This window comes from Microcebus murinus, chromosome 25, assembly GCF_040939455.1.
Source record: "Microcebus murinus isolate Inina chromosome 25, M.murinus_Inina_mat1.0, whole genome shotgun sequence".
NCBI classification, from domain to species: Eukaryota; Metazoa; Chordata; class Mammalia; order Primates; family Cheirogaleidae; genus Microcebus; species Microcebus murinus.
Window position 1 is genome coordinate 23,341,177 of NC_134128.1, and position 23,090 is coordinate 23,364,266.

Here is a 23,090-nt window from a genome sequence, read left to right on the forward strand (position 1 = left end):
CCACTTTGACATTTATTTGCTTTTTTCTTTTCCTGTTTCACTGCGGTTGAAGTGCTGGCATCCCTAGAAGTGATCATAGGGGATGTGAATCTCTCAAAACACGTGAATCATTTCATATACCTTCACATTTTCAAAGTCTAGCTTTTCACTTCTTTATAGTTCTTATTTTGATTTTTTTTTCATTTTCATCTGTGAATTTTCCACACCATATAATTTTGTTAGAACTTATAAATGGATTTAAAATTTAATCAATACATAATACCCCAAATGTCCAGATTTTAATAAAGGACACTTATCATACCAAGAACAAGGACAGTCTCAAATTGAATGAAAAAAGATAAGCAAAATATGCATACAATAAAATCTGATCAAGATACTATCTGACCAAGATTTTAAAGCAACCATCATAAAAATGTTTCAACAGCAATTATAAACACAATTGCAATAAAAATCGAAAGTTTTAGTAAAGAAATAGTCTCAGTAAAAAAGTATAAGATATAAAGAATAACCAAATGGAAACTTTAGAACTGAAAAATACAATAATCAAAATAAAAATTCAGTGAATCCAATCAATAGCATAATGTAAGAGTTAAATGAAATAATCAGTGAATTGGAAGATAAAAAAAATATAAATCACCCAATAGGAACAACAGAGAGAAAATACACAGATGAAAAAAAGGAACAGAGCCTCAGGGATCTATGGAATTATAACAAAAGGCCTAACATTTATGTCATCAAAGCCCTGAGAGGAAAGGAAACAAAGGATGGGTTTGGAAAAGTACGTAAAGAAGTAATGGCTGAAAATTTTCCAAATTTAGAAATATACATAAACCTGCAGAGTCAAGAAGATAAGTGATCCCCAAACAATGTAAAACAAAAGAAATACACATCAAGACACATCATAATTAAATTTATGAAAACTAAAGAAAAAGAAAAGATCTTGAAAGCAGTGAGAGAAATGAAACCTTACTTACAGGTGAAAAAAATCCAAATGACAGTGGATTTTTCATCATAAAACCATGAAGGCCAGAAGGAAGTGGCAATAATTTCCTAGTCTGAAAGAAAATAACTGTTAATCCAGAATCTTATATCCAGCAAAAATAGCTTTCAAGAATAAAAGGGATATCAAGACATTCCCAGATGAAGTAAAAATGAAAGAATTTTTACAAGAATACCTATCTTAAAAGAATGGCTAAAGTAAGTTTTCTAAACATAAAGAAAATGGTGAAAGATGAAACCTTGTAACATTAGGAAGGAAAAAAATATGATAAGCAAAAATATGGGCAAATACAATAGATTTTCCTTATCCTCTTGAGTTTTCTAATGTTTGGCAGTTGAAGCAAATCCAAGTTCCAAAGCTGTGCACCATTCCACCCTGTTGCACCACAGTGAACTCCCAGGAATGCTATGGGCCTTTCACCAGAGCAGATATACAAATGGTCTATAAGCACATGAAAAGATGCTCAACATTAGTCATCAAGAATAGCTATAATATTAATAACAAAGACTAATGTTGTTGAGGTTGTGGAGAAATGGGAATCCTCACACATTTCTACACTACAATTTCCAGTGTGTAAGAGAATGGAAACTTGTGCAATTTGAAAAACAGTTGTCAGTTTCTCACAACAGTTAAACATAAAACTGCCATACAACCAGCAATCCCCTGCTGTCCTCCCCAAGGTCCATCTACAGCTCACCATTATCCCCTGAACAAATGATGCCTGACTCTGTTTCCTGATTTTTATGCCTTTGATTGCCACTTACCCTTGGAGTTTTCATTCACATGAAAAGCGCAAGTGCCCAGTGAAGACAGTATCTATCCAGATAGTATCCCTCTGGTCCTAAAGTCATCAGAAATGCACATAAGCCACTTGACACAGTGGGTTCCTCAAAGAGCACATGTTCATACCTTTCCTCTGTGGAGCTTGCTCTGCAGTTCCCAGTGTACAGAAGAACTTAAGCACAGAAACCACATTCCCTGTAGAAAAGCAGAGGTACCACAGAAGAGGGAATAGGGCTTTGTGAGCTCCACTCTTAGAATTAAAAGACAAGATGCATAGAGCTGTCAGTTACCACCTGAAAAGGCAATTAGGAAATACTGATCAAGAATGCAATCGTGTACACTCTGTGAAACTTCTCAAGCTTTACAATTTCCCAGTGTTTGCTTATTTTTGCTATCCACTGTTTCTTCCTTCACAGTGGTTTTATGAGGTGTAAGAAACCCTAAAATCAAATAGGCAGTGCAAGTATTGTCATCTCCTGCCAGAACCACAAATGAGTTTGAACATTATGTGTTCCCCAAGTGCCACCTGGTGGCAGACTTAATTGACAGTTTTCATGTGGCCCTGGGAAATACGTCCATAAAATGCAATACTGTAGTCAATCCTCATTATTCAGCTATTTTGAAATACACAATATATTATTAACTATAGCTATCCTAGTTGGCAATGGCACACCAGAACTTATTCCCCATCCAACTGCAGCTTTGTACTCGCTGACCAACTTCCCCTCCCTGCCCCAGCATCGGGTAACCACGATCCTACCCTCTACTTCTGGTTTAGGTGTAAGTGACAAGTGACATCTGCAAAATAGTATGGCTAAATATGTGACTCTGGGAGATAAAGAAAATAAAAAATACATACAAGCACACACACATGCATGTACACACAGAGTACTAGATGCTGACTGTGTATGTGCTTTATGTATACCACTTAATCCTGATGCCCTTACATAGGCAGTGATGACAAATGTAAGGCTTAAGAGACTATCTGCACAAAGTCACACAGCTAACAAGTGACAGGGAGTCAGAAACATGGTAATGTTAAGTCCATGGGGGTGCAGCTGGGGGGAGTCAGAAATTGCCTGGTGACATGAGGGTGGCAGGAGACCACCTGAGGACTCTCTTATTTCTTGTCCTTTATCAACAGCCTGACTAAACCTCTCTCCTTGCAGACTGGCCAAACCATGACAACTCACCCTCAAGACTACTCCCTCTATAATGAGCTTCACTCAAGGTTCTCTTGTCAACAATAAACATCTTTTCATTTTGTGATGCTTAGTAAAGCTCTCTCTTGGAGCCCAGAGCCAGAAGATTCCTACATGCCCAGGTACATCTGGAAGGTTGAGCAGGGAGGTGGACATGAGGAATTGAGGAATAAGACAATGGTGATAAAAATGGCCAGAGTAACAAGCCATCCTCACTGAGACTTTTCAACAACATTGTGGGGTGCCATAATTACCCCCACTGAACAGATGCGGAAACCGAGGCCTTGGAAGATGAAGTAGTCTGCTTAGGATCACAGAGCCCACATTCCTGACTCAGCAGACCTGCCTGTGGTAAGATGGCACTGTGAAGTGACATGGAGGGAACCGTGCTCAAACCAGGACACTCTGGTCCCTAGGCAACCATTGTCTGCCTTCAGATGGGGCAGGAACTCTGAGAGGCTCGCATGGAGATGGAAGGGGGTTGGAGGGGAGGGCAGAGGGTGGACAGAGGAAAAGGGGAGTGTGACCATCGGGGGCACCATGGGGTAGACATCAGATTTTCTTTCTGCTGAACTCCCTCTGGAGCAAAGGAGTCAAATAGAAGTTATATCCCTGAAGAATCAGTGTGCAACTGAGAGCACAGAACTAGGCCAGATGCGCTGAGAGGTGGCATCAAGGGGCAGTGACATGGCCTCTGGACAGCACTATGTCCATGAAACCCACCGTGCACCAAGCCAGCCTGGTGTGAACACCCCTCTGCCAGGGCTTCTTCCTGATATGCTGAGTCTCAAAAGGATAAAAAAGCAGATGCAGAGAAGGGAGCCATCTGATTTCCTTCATCTCTTGGGATTTCCACAGATATAATTTGACTTACCAGAAGACCTTGTTAAAAATAGTATTTAAAAAGTAAAATTTAGATTTTAAATTAGAAAAAGCCTCTCTTTTAAACTGAAACTGTCCCAAATTTACCCCATTTCCTTTTCCACTGATGGAGGGAAGGATTTTGCTTTAAATCACCTCAGGGGCACTGGCAGAGCACAGGAAGTCAGACAAGATGGGCCTGGCTGATAGCCTTCGGAGCTGAGTAACAGGATTCATTACACTGTTTCCTCAACTCTGTATGTGGTTTAAATATTGCCATAAAACAATATTTTCTTAAAATGTGAAGGTAAATTTTATTCATGAGTCATCAATATCTTTTTTCAGAGAGTAGAGGCCACACAAGCTATCACACAGAAATCCCATTTCCATCATTTAGAACGCACTCAATTCTTTGGATTTCTCAGAGAAGTTGGCTTCTGTTCCAGGTGGGAATCCACCCAAACCTACCTCTGCGGGGCCCATCCGCGTTGTGGCCACCGAGCCCCTGCAGAGGTGGTCAACATAGCTGCCAGTGTCCATCTGTCTGGGCCAAGCAGAAATGAGGGAGAGGGTGGCTGTCTTCAGTGTGCAATGAAGAAAGGATAGTCTTTGTGATTTTCAGTTCTAAAAAACAAATAAAAAATAGAAGCAAAGAATGATTAGTTTTAAGAGAAACATTTAAATGATATAGTTATGTATTTTTAAACTTCCTACTGTATAAAGTTAGTCTTTGGCTTTACTCAGTGGCCCATCTTCAAACAGAAAGGATTATGATAAAAAGTTTTAGTTAATCTAAAATGTATATAACAACTACCTCTTCAGGAACCAGTCACCCCTCTATATATTGCTTTCTCAATTTTAAAAAGGAACCATATTTACATGGGGAATGTGGCCAATCGGAGATTCCTGTTTAGGCTGATCATGTCTTTCATATCTTCTTCTGTTAATTCAAAATCAAACACCTAGAACCAGAATAAAATATTCATGGAAAATTTAGTTCAATTCACATTTAATGGAGCATAAATTACCTACAAAGCACTGTAGGTGCTTACCTATAAGGGACACACAGAAGTAAAAGAAACACTTCACTAGACACATGGAGTTTACCTGAATCACAGCCTAGGTTCCCAAAATGCCCTTTGATTTTGATCATTTGACTGGTGCTGGCTCAGCCTGGGCTTAGGAAACCTTGGAATATAAACTACATTCATTTTATGGGAGTAAAGGACATAAAGGAAGATTTACAAGGTATAGATAGCAAAGAATTTTTCCCACTGACCCTCCCCCATAAGCCAAATCATTTGTTCTGCATACCCCACCAACAAGGGAGCCACCTGGGCCGTGGAACTATTAATGCTATCCACATCACGATATAATGTTTCTGAGTAACTGCTTTTCTTCCCTCTAAAATGGTATTCAGACCCCTCCATCCTTTCATTGCCTCAACACACTGAGGAATGTGGCCCCTTCCACAATGCCAGCTTCCTGCAACAATGCCAGCCCCAATCCAGCTGTGGGGCTGGATCAGAGGAAAGGGAAGGGTAGGCTACTGAGTGATCCCAATGTGCCCAGGAGGGTGAGGTGTCAGTGGGACCCCAACATCTACCCCCACAGGAGTCTCTCCTGAAGAGAAATCAGCCACACAGTGCCAGCAGGGATTCTGACTGTGGAAGAGCTGGGGTGGGCAGTGGCTGGGATGAGGGGGAAGAGGGGATGAGGGCAAGAGTGAGCAGTTCTACAAGACTTCCTACTAACCAAGGGCTGCTTCATGCAGCAGGACTGAAGGCCGCTCTGGGGCCATACACACTGTTCTGGTGGCTGTGAGGGACCCCAGCACTCCTGCCCAGCTTGGCGCCCTCCACCCCTCTCCCAGGCTGACCCTGTGGACCCGGCTCCTGACTCCTCCTGACAGGACAGGTACCTGTTCCCAGCTATCAGCTCACATCTGCTTTGCCCCTTGGGTCACACATCTGCTGCAAGCAGTCTAAGTGCCCAGGAATGGCATTGCCCCTAGGTCTGTGCACAGACTTAGTGCAAAGCAATAGGGCACCTTGGCTGTGCCCTGAGGCCCTAGGGGAGAGGAAGCCCTGAGATGGAAGGAGCCTGGGTCCCTGGATCACTGGTGCAAGGTTGACTGCCAACACCTATGGCTCAGAGGACTAGGCCTCTGCTGTGTCAAGCCACAAAGATCCTGGAGCCGTTTACACAGGAGTCAGCCTGACTCACCTAACACACAATCCCAAACCCTCTAACATAAAAGAAGGAGAATACCTACCTGGAAATTCTCTTTAATCCGCTCTGGGGTGACAGATTTGGGAATCACTATCACATCCCTCTGGATCTGAAATCGGATCATAATCTACAAGGAAGAAAAAGTCTAATATCACACAAAAGAAAATACCATGAAGTCAAATCTAAATTATTTCCTATGAGTGAGTTTTGTTGCACAATAAAAGTGCAAAGTCAAACATAGCAGGAACTGTTATTACAAAGTCTTTCGTACCAAAGGCCTTTAGAAATGAAACTCACATCTTCCAAGCAGTCTGTCAGAACAGCAGTAGTGACAGCAACCAGCTGAAGGAGGAGGTCAGAGGACCTGCCCATCCCTTCATGAGAATTCCTTAACCAGTGTCCAATCCCCCAAACAAAATGGAAAGTAGAACCAAGAAGACTAATGATAAATGATTTCTCTGTCCATTTCATATTCACTGTGCATGCAGTCAGTGGGGTGGAGGAAGAGGGCCTGGGAACTCATCCTCTGCATCTAGACAGGCCAGGTGGCAAGAGCGCATGGCTGGAATGAATGGGAGAATGGCTGCAACCAACGAGCTGGCCAACGAAGTCCTGATAAGTCATCAACACTTCCAGGAGCGCTACTCCCTTCCCAGGAACTGCCAAGCCCCAGGACTCTGGGAGGACGTGGAGCGGCAAATTTCTCCTTGGGACAGCCCTCCCAACTACCTGAGCTGAAGACTTGTTGTGCTTCCTTGCGATCTTCTGAATCATAGGGTCGTCCATCATGTCAATTCCCTCACTAGAGAGACACAGCATGGGGTGGTGAGCCAGAAGATCCAATGTGGATGTTCTTCTCTTTAAAAAAATAAAACCTTTCTCCCAAATGAAAGATTTATTATTTTCTGATTTCAAACATGCTCACTATAGGAAATTTAAACAATGCAGAAAAGCACATCACCCCAAATTCACTGTCTGAAGATAAGCACTGCTCACATTTTGGTGCTACACTACCCCACTTTTCATGTGTATTTTGTGCTTTTTCTTGAGAACCAGGTGGCAATGTCAGAGCACACAAGGCAGAGGTTCTCCATGCATGGACGTGCCCCTCCGATACTTATGGACTCTGTGACTTCTCAGCTTTCTACTGTAGGATCTAGCAGAGTCCCTATAGCACCATTAACCAACATGGTTGATGGTGATGATAATCTCAGAGGAGTTCATCCCAAATACTATGAAGAAGTTAATATTGTGAACATGTGGAACATTTACTGTAAGAGGTTTTGAAGATTACCACAGAGTCTCTATCCCTTAACATCTGTCCAAGCAAGGGCAGGCTCTAACAGCTCTGGGAGCCATGTTTTCAGCAAGCATTTATTCCTATGGTACCGTTTTTCAAGCTTTGGGCTAGTCACAGTCCTCAAGTCTCCCGAAGGAACCAGATAGGGCAGGTTTTCTTCCCCTCTTCCTCTGATGACTGCCCACTCACTGCACCAGGGTCTCCTCTACCCCAAAGCCCAGCTGTGGAGTGTGACCCAGCCTTGAAGGGACTCCCCAGATGCTACCAAGTTCATGCCCCATTTCACATGGAAAACACACAGGTGATAAAATCCAAATAATTTCAGCCTTTCTGGGACTCCTAATGAGTCCCAGGCACCGAGCCAAGGGCTGGGAATAGAACGAGTAAGATACTGTCCCTGCACTCAGGTAGCTTTGACTAGTGGAAGAGACTGAGAAGAAAATCATGACAAAATGGGATAATGAAGGCTGTGCACAAAACATGAATAAAGAGGGGACAGGAAGACTTCTGGAAGAGGTGCTGCTGCTCTGAACATTTGATCAGAAACAAAAGTTAGCCATATTTTTAAAAAGATAAGATTTCTGAGTGAAGAGAAGAGTTTATACAAAGGCAGTGACTAGAAAGAATATGTTCTGTCCAAGGAATCGCAACTTTATATGGCTGGTCCATAGAATGGTTGTAGGGAGGGGGAAAAACAAGGCCAGAGGCCAGCAGAGGCCAGCTCAGCTGCACCTCTCAGGTCATTCCAAGACTGGGAGAATTTTTAAGCAGGAAAGTGACACAGTCATATGGACACAGCTCCCTTCAGCTACTGTGTGAATAATGGATTGGAATGGGGTAGATTGGGTGGGGTGGATTAAGGGCTCCTCTGATAACCTTAGGGAATTCTCACTCAATCAAGGCAGTACCAGTGACAACAGAGATCAAGTGACAGAGTCCTAGTTCTCCTGCCAGAATCATCAACAGATCCTGGTGCTGGCTGGACTGGGGGCACAAAGGGATGGTTTCCAAGTTTCTGGCTTAGGTGGCTGAGTGGGTGGTGGACCCTTAGCTGATTCAGAGAGCACAGCACAAATTGCAGGTCCTGAGGTATTTGCATAACCTGACGACAGCGAGGTCAGGGGACATCCTCGCAGATGTCAGCAACTGACTGATGTGCTAGTGGGGTGCTCAGACAGGGGTCCCCTCAGGCTGGCTACATCCCTGAAAAGGCCCCATCCCTCCCAGGGTAGTCCCCCCAGTGCCACCCTCTGGCTTCCAGTAACAGCTCCCTGCTGTATGAGAGCTATGGACAGGCCCTGAGGCCCCTCCATGCTCCACCCACACTTTCACTAAACCCTCCTCCACATTTCCCAATGAAATGAGAGGGACATGTCTATTTCCCATTAGGACCCCGACTTACACAGCCACTGACCATCCTTACCATGAGCCACCAAGAGGACGGTAAGCGGTCACAGACACGTTTCTGGATTGGCAAAAATCAATCAGATCCTTCTGGTTAAGATAAGGGTGGCACTCAATCTACAAAAAGAATCACAGTTTACACAACAATGCCAACCACTAGGTATGCTACAAAAGCTCTAAAAGGGAAGACCTGTGTCTGTGTCTGCTCTTATCTGTGAGAAAGCTAGACTAAGCAATCTCCAAGACTCCAGCTGCTGTCAAGGCCTCTGTGTCTGTGGCCTTGTGGACACCTACCTTATCTGAAGGCTCCAATATCACCTGTTCAGCAAGGCCATCCCTGAGCACTCAGGCAAAATCTGTAATACTCCATAGCTCCATGTCCTTCCTGTCCTGTATTTCCTCTATAGCACCTATCATTATCTGACATCTCATATATTTTATTTATTTGCTTATTATCTATCTGTTGCCACCAGAACTTAAGCTTCATGAAGACAAGGATTTTTGTCTGAACTTTTTCTGTTCATGGATGTCTCCCCAACACTGAGAACAATTTAGACATATAGAAGGTACTAAAAAAAATATGTTGAATGAATGAGTGAAACTGGGGAGTTAATACATGTGACAACTACATGTTCCAGGTGACCCCAGTGAATATTTTAAGAAACTGGAGAGCAAGATTGCTGTCTCTTCCATATTCTTCAAATTCTCATGTACAATTCCAGATTAAAAGTAGACTTAAAATAAATAATCATTTGGCATGAATTAAAGAGAACTATGAATAGTGCCTTTGCTCTCAGGAACATGCTAAGTTCTATATTCCTGGGTGTCCACAACCATACCAGAAAATAGACCCTCCACCCCACCTCATCCACCCAGACTATACAACAATCATTCTCAGATATTCAAAGTGCTGATCACCTGGAAATATTGACACAAAAAGGAAGCTATTATGCATATAAACATATGTATAAACTTATATATATACGATTTTAAGAAAAGCAAAACTAAACTATGTTAGAAGTCAGGTCAGTGACTGCTTTTTGTAGTGGTGACTGGAATAGGACACAGCCGAGCTTCTGGAAGGCTGAAGATAGTTGTTCTTTTTCTAGGTGCTTAATACTTGAATATGTTCACTAGAGAAAATTCATTGAACTATGTATGCTATTTATGATTCATGCACTTTTCTGTATCTATGTTATATTTCAATTTTTTCAAAAAGTATATTTATTGAAAAATAGAAAATAGAATGTGATGCTCTATTCTTAACACTCCCACACTGTAAACTGCCCATCAACAGTAAAATGGATAAGTCGATTGTAGTATGTTCACACAACGGAATACCACAGGAAATGAGAATCAATGATTTACAGTCATAGGCATACATAGATGAATCTAACAAACATAATGTTGTGAGAAAGAAGCCAGATACAAAGGAATTTACAATGTATTATTATTTTTTCTTATCTTACATTTGCATATTATTTTATACATACAGGCTCTTTGACATACATTATCTCAGGTAACTGACCCATGCAACCACACTTTGTTATTGAAAAAATTCATCTATAATGCTGTTCTAAGTATTTTCCGCAGGGCAGGTCTGGTCATGGCAAATTCCCTCAGTGTTTGCTTGTCTGGAAAAGACTTGATTTCTTCATCACTTGTGAAACTTAGTTTTACAGGATACAAAATTCTAGGCTGGCAGTTGTTCTGTTTAAGAAGATTGAAGATGGGGCCCTATGCTCTTCTGGCTTGTAAGATTTCCACTGAAAAATCTGCAGTAAGCCTGATGGATTTTCCTTTGTAGGTTATTTGTTGCTTTTGTCTTGCAGCTTACAGAATTTTGTCCTTATTTTGACTTTGGCCAGGTTGATTACTATGTGTCTTGGAGATGTCCTATTGGTTGTGAATCTTCCCAGTGTTCAATGTCCATCTTGTATCTGTATGTCTGAATCTCTGGCAATACCAGGGAAGTTTGTTTCAGTAATTCCCTCAAATAGGTTTTCCATGCTTTTAGCTTTTTATTCTCCCTCAGTGATGCCTATAATTTGAATGTTAGTTTGCTTCCCTTAGTCCCATACCTCTCTCAGTGATTGCTCAGACTTTTTTATACTCTTCTCTATCTCTTTGCATAACTGGGTTATCTCAACAGCCTTGTCTTCAAGCTCTGAGATGCTTTCTTTTCCTTGGTTTATTCTGTTTTTGGAGCTTTCTGCTGTTTTGAAATTCCCTAAATGACTCTTTCATTTCTTTAAGTTCTATTATAACCTTCCCTATGTTGTCTAGCTCTTTAGCAACTTTTTCATTGATTTCCTGGATAATTTTTTACCTTCTTTTTGATGGTTTTCAACTTTCTCTTCAATTCCATTCATATTATTTGCCGTCCATAGGCTGAGTTCCATTTTTGTCATTTCAGCAATTTCTTTGTGGGTGGAGTCCACACTGTAGCTCCACTGGCATTGGTTATGGAAACCTGAGATTGGCAGCCACCAGATCTCTGCTGCACCTGGTCTCCAGTGCAATGTCACTGCACAGACTTGAGCAGCTCCCTGATCATCCCAGAGGTCTGCAGTGGAGGAGGGAGACCCCTCACAGCTCAAGGTGCCTGCGATTTTCATTCCTCTACTAAAAAGCGGTGCCCCCTTGTTGCTTCCATTCTGCTGTCTTCCCCTCTTCCCAGTAGTGTGAATTACACTGGGACCCCCAGCTTAATCTCTGAGTTGGTGGGTGATGCTTGTAAGAATCAGCCAAACCCTGTTTGTTTGAGTCGGTATATGTTGTAATGAGCTAGACAGCTATTCTGCCTGTCAGTGGTTGGTGCTTGCAGGAAAGAGCCAACGACAGACATTCTTTTGTGCCTGTAATAGGCTCTAGCCCCTTAGAAAAAGCACTTGAATGTCCTAGGCAATGGGAGGAGCCCTGTAGCTCCAACTGATCACTTCTTCTCCAACATGGCTGAAGTGGGTTGAGGAGCCAGGCTAGACAAGGTTAGGCTGAGCGAGCCTGGAAAGCTCTGCAAAGTAGGCTCTAAAGTCGTTTCCCAGGCTTCTTCTGCTGGAAGTGGGAGCCCAAGCAGCCTCTCCAAAGTGGAAAGACTGCTCGTGGGGGAGGGGCCATTTGTAATTCACCAATTGGCTATTCAGAGTAAGCTCTGCCCCTCTTTCACTACCCCTGCCCCCATAGTCTCCCACCAGTGTCTGTTTGGAAATAGGTGCCCAAATGCACCACATTTGGCAGCAATGGCTCTGTTGGCTGGGAACTTCACTGCTGGGGACCCACCCTAGTATGAAAATGCGATTTTCCTGTGGGTGGATGGGTGCTCCATCAGATTGCTGAGGCTGAGACCCTCACTGTATTCTCCCTGTCAGTTCTGTCCACATGGGCCCCCAACCTACCAAGTCAAGCTCTTAAATCTTTCACTTGTGCCCCCTAGCAAGGCCTGGGGGCACAGGACCTGGCCTGTGTGTCTGACCTGTTGGCTTGTATCTCTGGGGAGTACTGGCAGGCTGGGAACTCCCAGACTGGGCACCCCTGGGTTCACTGTAGGTCCTTAAGGGGAAAGGTGTGAGCTCCATTGTCTGTGAAAATCTCAGGCTGGAGGATGTGCCAGCTGGGGAGATGTGGCTGGTCCAGAAAGTCTTGGCTCAATCTGCCCTCCTGGCTGCAGTAGGTAGGGAAGGAAGAGAGTTTGAATGGAAGATAGCCAGGACCCCAGCTCCTCTGGTCCCTCTCCCAGGAAGGAAGCCTGCACAGAATGTCCATGTTCTGGGATCACTGTAGATCTCCACACAATTCGGTGGTTGCAGCTGTGTTGGGGCTTGTAAGGGTGGAAAAGCTTCCCAAATCTAGGTAGCCTGCTGATTACCAATGGTATATGGGAAGGAGAAATGGAATCCCTCTTTACCCCTTCACTGGGCTCTGAGCCTCTCTGGGTTTGATCCTGGCCAATATCTTTTCTTCTTTTTCCTTTTCCTGTTCTGCTTTGCAATTTCCCTCTGTGAAGACCCCTTCAGGTCCTGACTCTTCTTCCTCTGAACTACATCTGACCTGGGTCCATTCCTCCCTCTCCTTTATCTGAAACCTTTCCTTTCCTCTGGGACACTCCAGCAGGCAATGTCTCTAGTCAGCCATCTTTCCCTCTCTCCATATTATTATTTTAGGTGTATAAAGTTCAAAATCTAATCCATGCTGTTAGAAATCAGAACAGTGCTATGCTCTGCATGAGTGGGGTATTGGTTGTGCTTTGTTTTTTAAACTGGATGCTGGTCACAGAGCTACACTCAGTTTATGAGAATTTATCAAGCTGCATTCTCACATATGCACTTTTACACTTTAATATAGTAGTACTTTCATCACAAGTCATCTCTGCATTAAAAAATGAGGCGGCCACACCTGTTTCTGCAATCTGTGAGCCTAGTGTGAAGGCATCTAGTCATCTACGCCTTCCTGCTGCAGTCTGCATGGTCTGGAGGAGGTAGAGGGAGGTCTATGTTCTGCTTACAAGGGTGAGGTGCCTGCCAGGACACTTCTGAACATACCTGGTAAACCTGCCTTTAATCACTCATGGAGGACTAAAAGCCAGCTTACGCCCTAGCTGCCAACAGTGCCACCTAACCAGACCCATGTTAAAGAAAGCCACTTCCCTACTCACCCTGTCACTTGCCTAACTGCTACCATCTGGATAGCCACTAGAGGAGAAGAATGCTTATTTCATGTCCCACCATCCTCCCATTTCCAGAACAGCCATATGGAGGTAATAGCTGGGAAGGCAACTACATCAGTTAAGCCCTCTGCTGCTTTCCCCAGCTCACCTGGTTGGTTACTGGCTTGAACCTCAACCCAGGCTTATTCAAAAGCTTCTCAAGCTGTTCATGGTTGAAGTTTGACACCCCAATGTCCTTCACCAGCCCCTCGATCACCAGATCCTCCATAGCCTACAAGAGAACAAAAAGAACTCTGTTGGGTGGGCAGGCGCTGTCTACTCCACTGATAATCTATGCTGCTCAGCAACTTTGCACAGTATTCTAAAGCTAGCTCCATCTCACATTTAAAAAATACTTTACCTGAAGCTTCAAAAGAATTTCTGCACTCAAGGTCTAATCTCTGTTCCATTTGTTTTTAACGGGGAGAGGCTAGGCAAGTTATGTGACCTCATTAAGCCTCAATACCCACATTCTCAAGAGGAGGACTGCATTATCCCTGTCACAGAGTTACTTTAAGCGTTATGTGAAATGATGTACAGAAAGCATTTAGCTAAGGCTGGAATCTAGCAAACACTCAACACATTTTAGCTATTCATCTTCCTATTACTCTGAATATCTGTTGATATGGTATCTGGCAAGTATGTCCACTGCTGATTTTATTTGCTCACCTTTCTTTCCACCTTGATACTGATTTTCTTAAGCACACTGATGGATCATCATTCTACCCTACCCTCACCATATAACATTTTAAGGGACTCAAAGGCAGAGCATGCTAAATCTTTGAGCTATTCACTGACCAGCAAACCAGGCTGTCCCTCAGGTCCAGGAAGAGCATGGCTTCATGTCAGTGTCAGTGGTCAGCATTAAGTTCTGAGCGGTCACGAGGCCAGTGGCCAATGAGTCAACGTGCACCCATTACTCCTCAATTCTGCAACCAGAGCCTTGCTTGTGTGGCATGAACGCCTTAGAGTTTAACCCAATTCTTTCAGGAGAGACAACATAGTGTAACAGAAAGAACTGGGACTCATGGCATTCGTACCCATGGTCAGTCTCACTGATGGTGGTCCTAGCCTGGGACTCCTCCCTGTCTATGGCTCCCTCCTGCCCCTCTCCATGGAGGACCACAGGTGCTCCCATGGCTTCATCCATCAAAGTCTGCTCTAAATGCAGCAAGTTTAAGTTTGGACTCACTTTCCTCATAGGCCTCAAATGTGCTATCCTCTGTCCCTCATGGTGGTTAGCAAGACACATGCACTTGGTCAGGAGTCTATGATCTACTTCTCTGAGATTCTCAAATCCACTGCCTCCCTCATTCCCCTGCTCATGACTTTATTTCAAGCCCTTGCTGGGTTTCCTCTGGACCCTGGAAACAGGCTTGACACTTGGTAACCTTCCCCCATACTGCTCCCACCTCCTAACCGCAGCTTCCCCATGCTCCAACATCATCCCTCCAAAATGCTTACAAAAGAACTAAATGGAACTACAAGACATTAATAGTGGTTACCACCAAGTAATGGGAAAATGGACTTTCAAAATTTTCTTTTTTTTTACTGTTCTGTATTTTCTAAAATAAACATGATTTTTTTGAATCAAAAAAATGAATATTTGAGAAAAAAAGGGGAGGTCTGTATTGGCTATCTCTAAAATAATGTTTCATAAAGAGGCACCGTACTAAACCAAAAGTAATGAGAATGTCATCTGAGGTCTCTGAGTTCTCCAGGTGTTTATTCCTAGTTCATGCTGCAAACCCCCCACCTCAAGTAGACAACCCTGGTGTCTTTGAACATGAGAGTGCAGGTCTCACCACTCCCAGTTTGGAGGCTCACCACAGGGGTGAAACTGCCTGGCAGTGTGGCTCAGCTTACCTCCCATGTGTCCAGGAAGTCTGTGTTACTGGGTATTACCATGCCATTGCGGTCCAGAGGCAAGTCTGTTTCTCCAGGCTGTGAAAACCAGAAGAAAAGGAACTTATTGGGGATCGTGAGAAGATTGGGTAGAGGAAGCATCAAGATGTATGAAAAAAAACTCCATGTGTCGGGAGATCTGCGTCCAACCTCTGGCCCTGTCACTAAACAACCCCAGCCTGGCCATTCGACTTCCCTTCTCTGGGCTTCAGGCTTCACCTTTATAAGACCAAGAGTTGAGTAGACTAAATGGCTGGCAAAGTGCTGACTGGCCTTGAAGTTCACTGCCCATATACCACAAGGTGGGGAAGGAAGACCTTGTGTCCTCGCTAATGGCCAGAAAATAGTTTATTAATTTCAGGTGAAGAATAGGGAAAGGGGACTTTCTTCACTTCTTAGGAGCACAGTCAACCTTTTCCCAACCTCATTGTTAGGATCCTCTTTTCCTTTCCTAGAATTCCCATCATGATGAGAGATAATGATGTGAGAACACAAAGGTGCATGGGAGGTGGGAGACAGAGCAAGACACCTGGAAAGGGTAAGAATCTAAAGTCACCCTTCAGAGAAGTTGCAGGTATTAATTTGCAATCCACCTGCCTTGCTCATGCAGAACCCTACATAGCATATTATAGGGTGAATGAATGGCATAGACACCTAATCATTTTCCTGAGCAATGGTTGGAAAATGTCAAAAGTTCCATCCCAATCCATATCTTAGAGGCATTTTCTATTATAAATTGAAGCAACAACTCACTTCAAAGCCACATCCCATGCTGATATTTATCTATGCCTCCACAAAAATGCTGTCCTGGTTTCATCCTTGGACTCTTATCTTCTGATCATCCAACATCATGCCCAGCCTAGAAGTTCCTACTATCCAGAAGACATGCTGCTGCTGCTGTTGCACTATTCTCCTCTGGAGTTGTTGAGTGATCTGAGACCTTTTCCTTTTCTACCACCTAGATATCCAAAGACAGGAACCTGCTAACCGATGAGGGCAGGCAAGAACTAACATGTCTGACCTGAACATATGCTTCTAGGCCCAAATAATCTTAAACTTTTTGTGCCTCAGTTTCATTATCTGTACAATGGAGATATTCTTAGTGCCTACCTCATAGAACTGATGAGGATTAAATGAGTTAATATATGTAAAGCACCTAATTAACAGTGCTTGGTATATAATTAAAATAATGCTGGTTGGTAGTAAGTACAATATAGCTATTATCATTGTTTTAATTACGATTCTCTGAATGCCCTGAACTTCAAATACAGACATCATTCTGAATCATCCCTCTTGTTCTGCTGTCTGTCAGTTGACTGATGGACAGCTGCCTACATCCTTTATTGAAACTAGATACAAAGCCTTAGAGTAAAGCTGAACTGTAAATGAAGTGGTTTTGCTATTTTAGTCTAAAACAATAACCAACAGCTTGGCACATACCATGGGACCCTCACAAGAAGTGGATCTACAGGAGACTCCTGAAGAGCAAAGGTCACCACTTCCAATGTAGGAAGAACATTCCCTCAAGAACTTCACAGGTGCCACCTTTGTGACCGGGCCATTGCCCAGGTAGGCTGTCATCTCATCTCAGCCTAGGGCAGATGTGAAAGGACATCTGGCCAGGACCCATAGGAGACTGAGACAGGGAACGCTTCTGAGGAAGGTTTGAAGGTAGAAAGGGGTGTGAGTGAAGAGAATAAAACCAAGTGAAAAAAAGAATCTAGCTCCATAACCAACTAGACCCTGCTGTAGGTGAACAAGCAAATATCTCCTATGCTGCAAAACAGCAGTCACTTCCCAAAGAGAACAGAACCTGCAAGCAGAGATAAGGCCCAGGACTTCACTGGGACTTGGGAATAACTTAAACAGCATCTTTGAGCATCAGTATTTCCTTATCTGATTTCTGCTTTCACCTACAGATTTAGAGGGGAAAATACTTACTTCTCTCTTGGCTTGGAGAAAGTGACTGGCTTGAAAGACAGAACTTTGGAGGCCTCAGAGGTCCTCCAATCCAAGTCTTTCCTGAGCTGAGGCCCAGAGATATCAAGAGGCCTGCACAAACCATGCAGCCAGCCTGTGGCAGATGCAGCCCTGGAACCCTGGCCCCAACTGCTGGTCCATGCTTTTTCCATGACAGATTGGAGTGTGCCCACAGGGAGGAGGGTCCTGCAAAGTGTGTATCTAACCACTTGCTGAATGGTACCTTGAAACCCATGGGCCAGTGTATGAGGTAGAGGTCCAGATAATCCAACTCCAAGGCCTGCAGACTCTTGCTGCACGCTGTTTTCACCAAGGACTTCATGTGGTAGGTACACCACAGCTACAAAGGAGAGGGGAGACTATTGTCACACAGGGCCAACACCCAGAGCTAACACAGCACCCACTCCTTGGTCACACAAAGCCACTGTCTTGGACCAAAAACATTCACAATGAGACAACAAAATATACAACACAACAGGTTTTGTGGGAAGGATGGTGACATTATCCTCAGAAAAGTTCCAGGATTCCCACAGAGACAGGCATCCAAAGCTGGGCTCCTTCTGCCTGACTGCTATCAGGGGAAGTTTGGCATATTAAGAGATGTCTGATGGTTATTTGAATCTACTGGGACCCAAAACCAAAACCAAAATAAAACAAAAGAAAATTCTTGCAGGCAGAAAGAATACAAAGAAAAATCAGAATCTCTATATTGTTCCCCCACTCACACAGATTCCATGTCAAAGACGCTCTGTTACCAAGGCATCATTACCATGTAGGTTAAACTAGGTGAGTTAACATATACTGCCTTATATTTATCTAGCTATTTCCTTCCACATATCCCATTAAGTAGAAAAACTTGTAGCTGTTTTGCCCCCATTTTCTCCCATTATGCTTTTATTGACTGTGACAGAAGGTAACCTGAAGGTTCCATCATGGCAAGTGAAAAGCAAAAATGCTAAGTTGAATGAAAGTAGAAGAAAGGAGATTAAAAGGAATGAAAACAAATGACAAGCACAATGTATTAACAATGTAAAAAATCAGACAAAAACCAGAAGTAATTACATGGCACTGTTAACTGTGTCCCTAGATGGTGAGTATACAAGTAATTTATTTATTTTTACTTACATTTATATGAATTTTACAAATTTCCAAAATAATGAGCACACTGCTGGCTATGACTCACTCAGAAGCAACTTGTCCCCAAATCACGGGGTGAATCTTAGGATCCCAGTTGTCTGTATCCCAACCTTAAGAACTCAGAAGAAAGGCCCATCCCTCGGTCAGGCACATGCCAAGGCCTCTCCCTTACAGCCCTCTGCTCTAGCGTAGACAGCAATGATAGATGACAAAAATTAACTGCCTTAAAGTACAATAGAAGGGAAATTGGTCATAGAAACAACATTGAATACTGGAATCATGGAATTTTAGAACTGAAAATTACTCAAGAGATTATCAAGTCCAAAGTCCTGCTTTACAAATAATGGCGCCCTGACCTGAGATGTCCAATCAGCTCTGAATGACGTCTCCTGATCTCACAGTATTTCATTCTGCTTCTCCCTTATCTACAACATAAATTGCTGTACTTAAAAACTTAATAGTTCTCCTTTGTTTCTGCACAGCTGGTTATACGGGACACTGGAACTTCCACAGCCTGGCTCTGTCCACCACCCAGCCTCACTTCTCCTAGTCCTCTGTGGCTTCACATTGTGTGATCTAGGAACAACAAGCATCTCACAAATCATGCCTTCAAATCCCTGTGCCTGCCCTGCTGGTTCATGCCTTGTGTCTGGGCTCAAGCTGCTCCCTGTTCAAATGCCATACCTGATACTCTCACCTGCACCACTCCCAGAGTTTCCCAAAATGCCATCCCTGACACTCTCACCTTCACCACCATTCAGCAGATCTGGGGTCAAATTTGGAATCTACATTTTAACAATCACCCCAAATGTGAGTTTGGGAATCACTGTGTAGACAGAGTTCATAAGGGTTAGGGCTTTTCCTACTCACCACTGCAGCCAATGTGCCTATCACATAATCAATTTTGGTTTCAAGGATCTATTATTAACTGGGGTATTTGTGTGCAGTCCACCTACACTCCACCAAATAAATAATATGAAGCAAATAAATGTACATACAATCTAACTGAGCATGTTTGTGAAACCATGAAAGTTCTTGTCCCATAGAGAAACTGAAAAGCCCTCCAGCTGTGCTATCTCAGCTCTCTGTTACCTGAGCCCTGAGTGCCTGAAATCCTCACACACTTGCTGGTAAGAAGTCCTACCTTACTGACAATGAACAGATCCGTCCGTTCCACGGTGCCATCCTTGATCTTGGAATTGATTCCTGCTCCAACTTCATTCTCATTATGGTAAAAGTAAGCACAGTCGAAGTGCCGGTATCCTGAATCAATGGCCACCTTTACTGCCTCAGTCACTTCTCCTGGACAGGCCTGCAAAACCAACAAAACAGTATTCCTCCCAGTCAGAGGAACTCAACCCAAATTTCCCTCTTTACACCCAATAATGTGAAGTCAAATGATACATAAAAATTAAGTCACTGAATTAGCACTAGTATCAATCAGCCTTAAAAATAGAAGAATGTAAGAATCAGAAAGAAATTTATACATAATCTAAGTTCCAACTTATTCAAATATTTCAGGAAAAACTATAGATATTTTTAGTGCCTACAAAGAACTGAGCTAGATGCTATGTAAATTAAGAGGAAAAAAAGGAGAATTCTTCAATCTGATAAAGAATACCCATATATATATTTTTTAAAACCTAGGGAACACATCATCTTAAATGTGGAAATGTCGGAAGCATTTTCTTTAAAATGAGGTACAAAATAAGAATGACCACTGTGCTGGAGGTGCTAGCCAGAGAAAGCAGCTAAGAAAAAGCAATTTGAGGCTTAAAGATTGGAAAAAAAGGAAATGAAACTACCATTATTTGCAGATGATACAGCCATTTATGTAGAAAATCCAAAAGAATCTACAGGCAAATTAACAGAAATAATATTATAGTTTAGCAAAGTGCCTGGAAATACGAATACGGCAAAGGTGAAACAAGTAGAAATATAATTTCAGCGAAATATAATTTCCAGCAGTATTACAGACTATCAAGTACTCAGGAATAATTCCAAGAAAAGAAATGTATGCTTTCTACAGGAAAAACTAAACAACCATGTGAAGAGATGTTAGCAAGGAATTACATCTAGGACAATTTAACAGAGAAATATACTATGCTTGTTAACAATTAGATCTAATAATATAAAGATGTTAATTCTCTCTAAACTGATCTATTGATTTAATGTAGTTCTAATAAAAATCTCAAAGAAGTTTTTCACAGAACTTTATAAACTATAGGTAGGGGGCAAAAAAAAAAAAAAAAAAAAAAAAGCCAGGCCCTGGGTACATGCATCTGTCAAAACTCATCAAACTGTACACTATAAATCTGTGTAGCCTATTGTACTTCAAGAAAGCTGTAAGGAAAAAAGAAAAAAGAACAGTGAGACACCTTTGTAAGTGAGTGGGGAGGGGCCGCCTGTCTTTTAGGTGTGGGGACTTATCATGAAGCTGTAGTCATCAAGGCAGCCCTGAAGGGCACACAGATGGGCGAGCTGGCCACTGTCATAAGGCAGAGTCCAGGCCTCCCCCTGCTTTCTCATGCTGTACTTCAGCGCCTCCATGGGAACACTCCCAACCAGCGGCACTGGGATGAGATGTGCGGAGCCAAGCACAACAGCCTCAGCCATCCCAAGAGAGACCAGCCAAACCCCAGACACGCAAGGGAGCCCAGCCAAGCTCCACAGAGCAGCTCAGCTGCCCATACACGAGGAGCATGCCACTTGCTGGTGGCAAGGTCTTGCTTAGCTGTGACGCAACATCCTGGGGCAATAGAAGACTGATGGGAGGTTTGTGGTATTCATTCACTATTAAAAATAACCAAATAAAAACAAGCCTTTGCTTGGACCAGTGATGAATGATTACGATTAATCCAATTAATTCTATGCTCCTGAGGCCCAACAACAACAACAACAACAACAAAAACCCCCCCACAAAAACAACAAGTATTTTGGCCCCTAAGCATAGTTTTCACATATTTTCTTTACCCTATACACAATAAAGTCTGGACTTCTACACCAAACTATGTGCACAATTAAACAGAGCCAGAGACTCAAATGTTTAATCCATCGAGTGTTTATGGAATGGCTGCCAAATGCATGTCCCTGGCTGGATGCTGAGAGCCAATATGAGCAAAACCACGTCCTTGGCCTTTAAGAATTGGTAAGCAGATAGGAGAAAACATGGAAATAACATTTTGATAAGCAGGGGTTGAGCATTCTAATTCCGACTCATCCAATACATTCCCATGTGACTCCTTATATCAACATCTTAAAAAAATTTTTTTTTTTTTTTAAACAGCAAATTTGAAAGGCTAAATCAACACCATGTCTCAAATCGCTGGCAGGAGTTGGCAAAGTTCAGATTACAGAAACTTATCCATGGTTATCAGAGGTTGGGGATTGGGGAGGGAGTTGCTGATCAAAGGGCACAAAGCTTCAGACAGAGGAGTAGATTTCAACATCGACTACACACCGGGGTGGCCAGAGGGAATAATAACGTATTATATATTTCAAAATATATAATATATTTTGTATATTATATAATATGTATAAAATAACCAAGGGCGTAAACTTCAAATGTCTCTCCATAAAGCATATTAGGTAAGGAAGGCGATATGTTAGCTAGGTTGATGTGTTAACACACCACAATGTACACACGTGTCGAAACACCACATTGTGTACCATAAATGTCTACAACTATGATAACGTCCATAACAACAACAACAACAACAACAACAACAAAGTGCAGAAAGATCCAAAGTGCTTCCAGTATCAGGCAACAGTCAGGCTGTTTCTAGATAGGGCAGAAGATGAAGTCTCAAAGTTTCCTTTCAAAGCCCAGTGGGCAAAGTCCAAGGTCTCCTTATCTCTCGACGACGGCGCCCCCGTTTTCCTGAAGAGACGCCCGCAGCACCCCCGCTCGCGGCAGCAACACCGTGTTTCCCAGAGGTCGGCCCTGCGTGGCCTCCACAGCGGGCGGGGTCGCGAGACGCCAGGGAAACCTGACGGCAACGCTGCATCCCTCCCCACGGAGGGGCGCCTTCGCCTCACACACTGGCATCCTGCCGGGAGGGCGGGAGGCGAAGGTCTGCTCCCGCCTCGGCCCCGCACCCCCCGTGCGTTCGGGGCCCCCCACGCCCTCCGGCCCCAGCGCCGCGTCCGTCCCCCACTCTCCTCAGACCCGCGGCCCCTGGCTCTCCTCAGCCCTCCTCAGCCCTCGTCAGCCCCCCGCCCCGCGGCAGCCCTTCCCCGCCCGCGCCACCTTCCAGGTGCCCAGGCCCAGCACAGGGATCTTCCTGGAGACCCTGGGCGGCTCCGGATCCATGCCGCACCGCCTTCCAGATGCCCCGGCTCACAGCCACTATCTCCACACGACTGCGGGCCGGCGACTCTGGACAGACGCCCCGCGGGAGCTGTGGCGGCTGAGGCGGTGGGCGCTCCGATTGGCTGGCTGGAGGTGCAGTGCCGGCAGGCGCCCCGATTGGCTGGGAGTGCTGCGCGGCGGACACTTCGATTGGCTGGAGGCGCAGCCGGCGGGCGCCCCGATAGGCTGGCGGCACCGACTGAGGCTCCCGCGCGTCTCAGGTGGGGGGTCCC

The 23,090-nt window shown here is 43.9% G+C and overlaps 1 protein-coding gene across 1 annotated transcript; it reads right to left on the bottom strand.

Moving 5' to 3' along the window:
- Positions 1-4,135: 4,135 nt before the first annotated feature.
- Positions 4,136-22,911, bottom strand: AKR1E2 (aldo-keto reductase family 1 member E2). The gene is made up of 10 exons (XM_012741220.3): positions 22,756-22,911; positions 19,651-19,818; positions 17,593-17,709; positions 15,351-15,428; positions 13,594-13,716; positions 8,802-8,899; positions 6,808-6,880; positions 6,122-6,205; positions 4,726-4,808; positions 4,136-4,470 (listed from the first exon to the last, which is right to left on the bottom strand). Exons 1-10 carry the CDS (start codon positions 22,816-22,818, stop codon positions 4,428-4,430), a joined length of 930 nt encoding a protein of 309 aa, XP_012596674.1. The 5' UTR covers positions 22,819-22,911; the 3' UTR covers positions 4,136-4,427.
- Between the last annotated feature and the right edge of the window lie 179 nt (positions 22,912-23,090).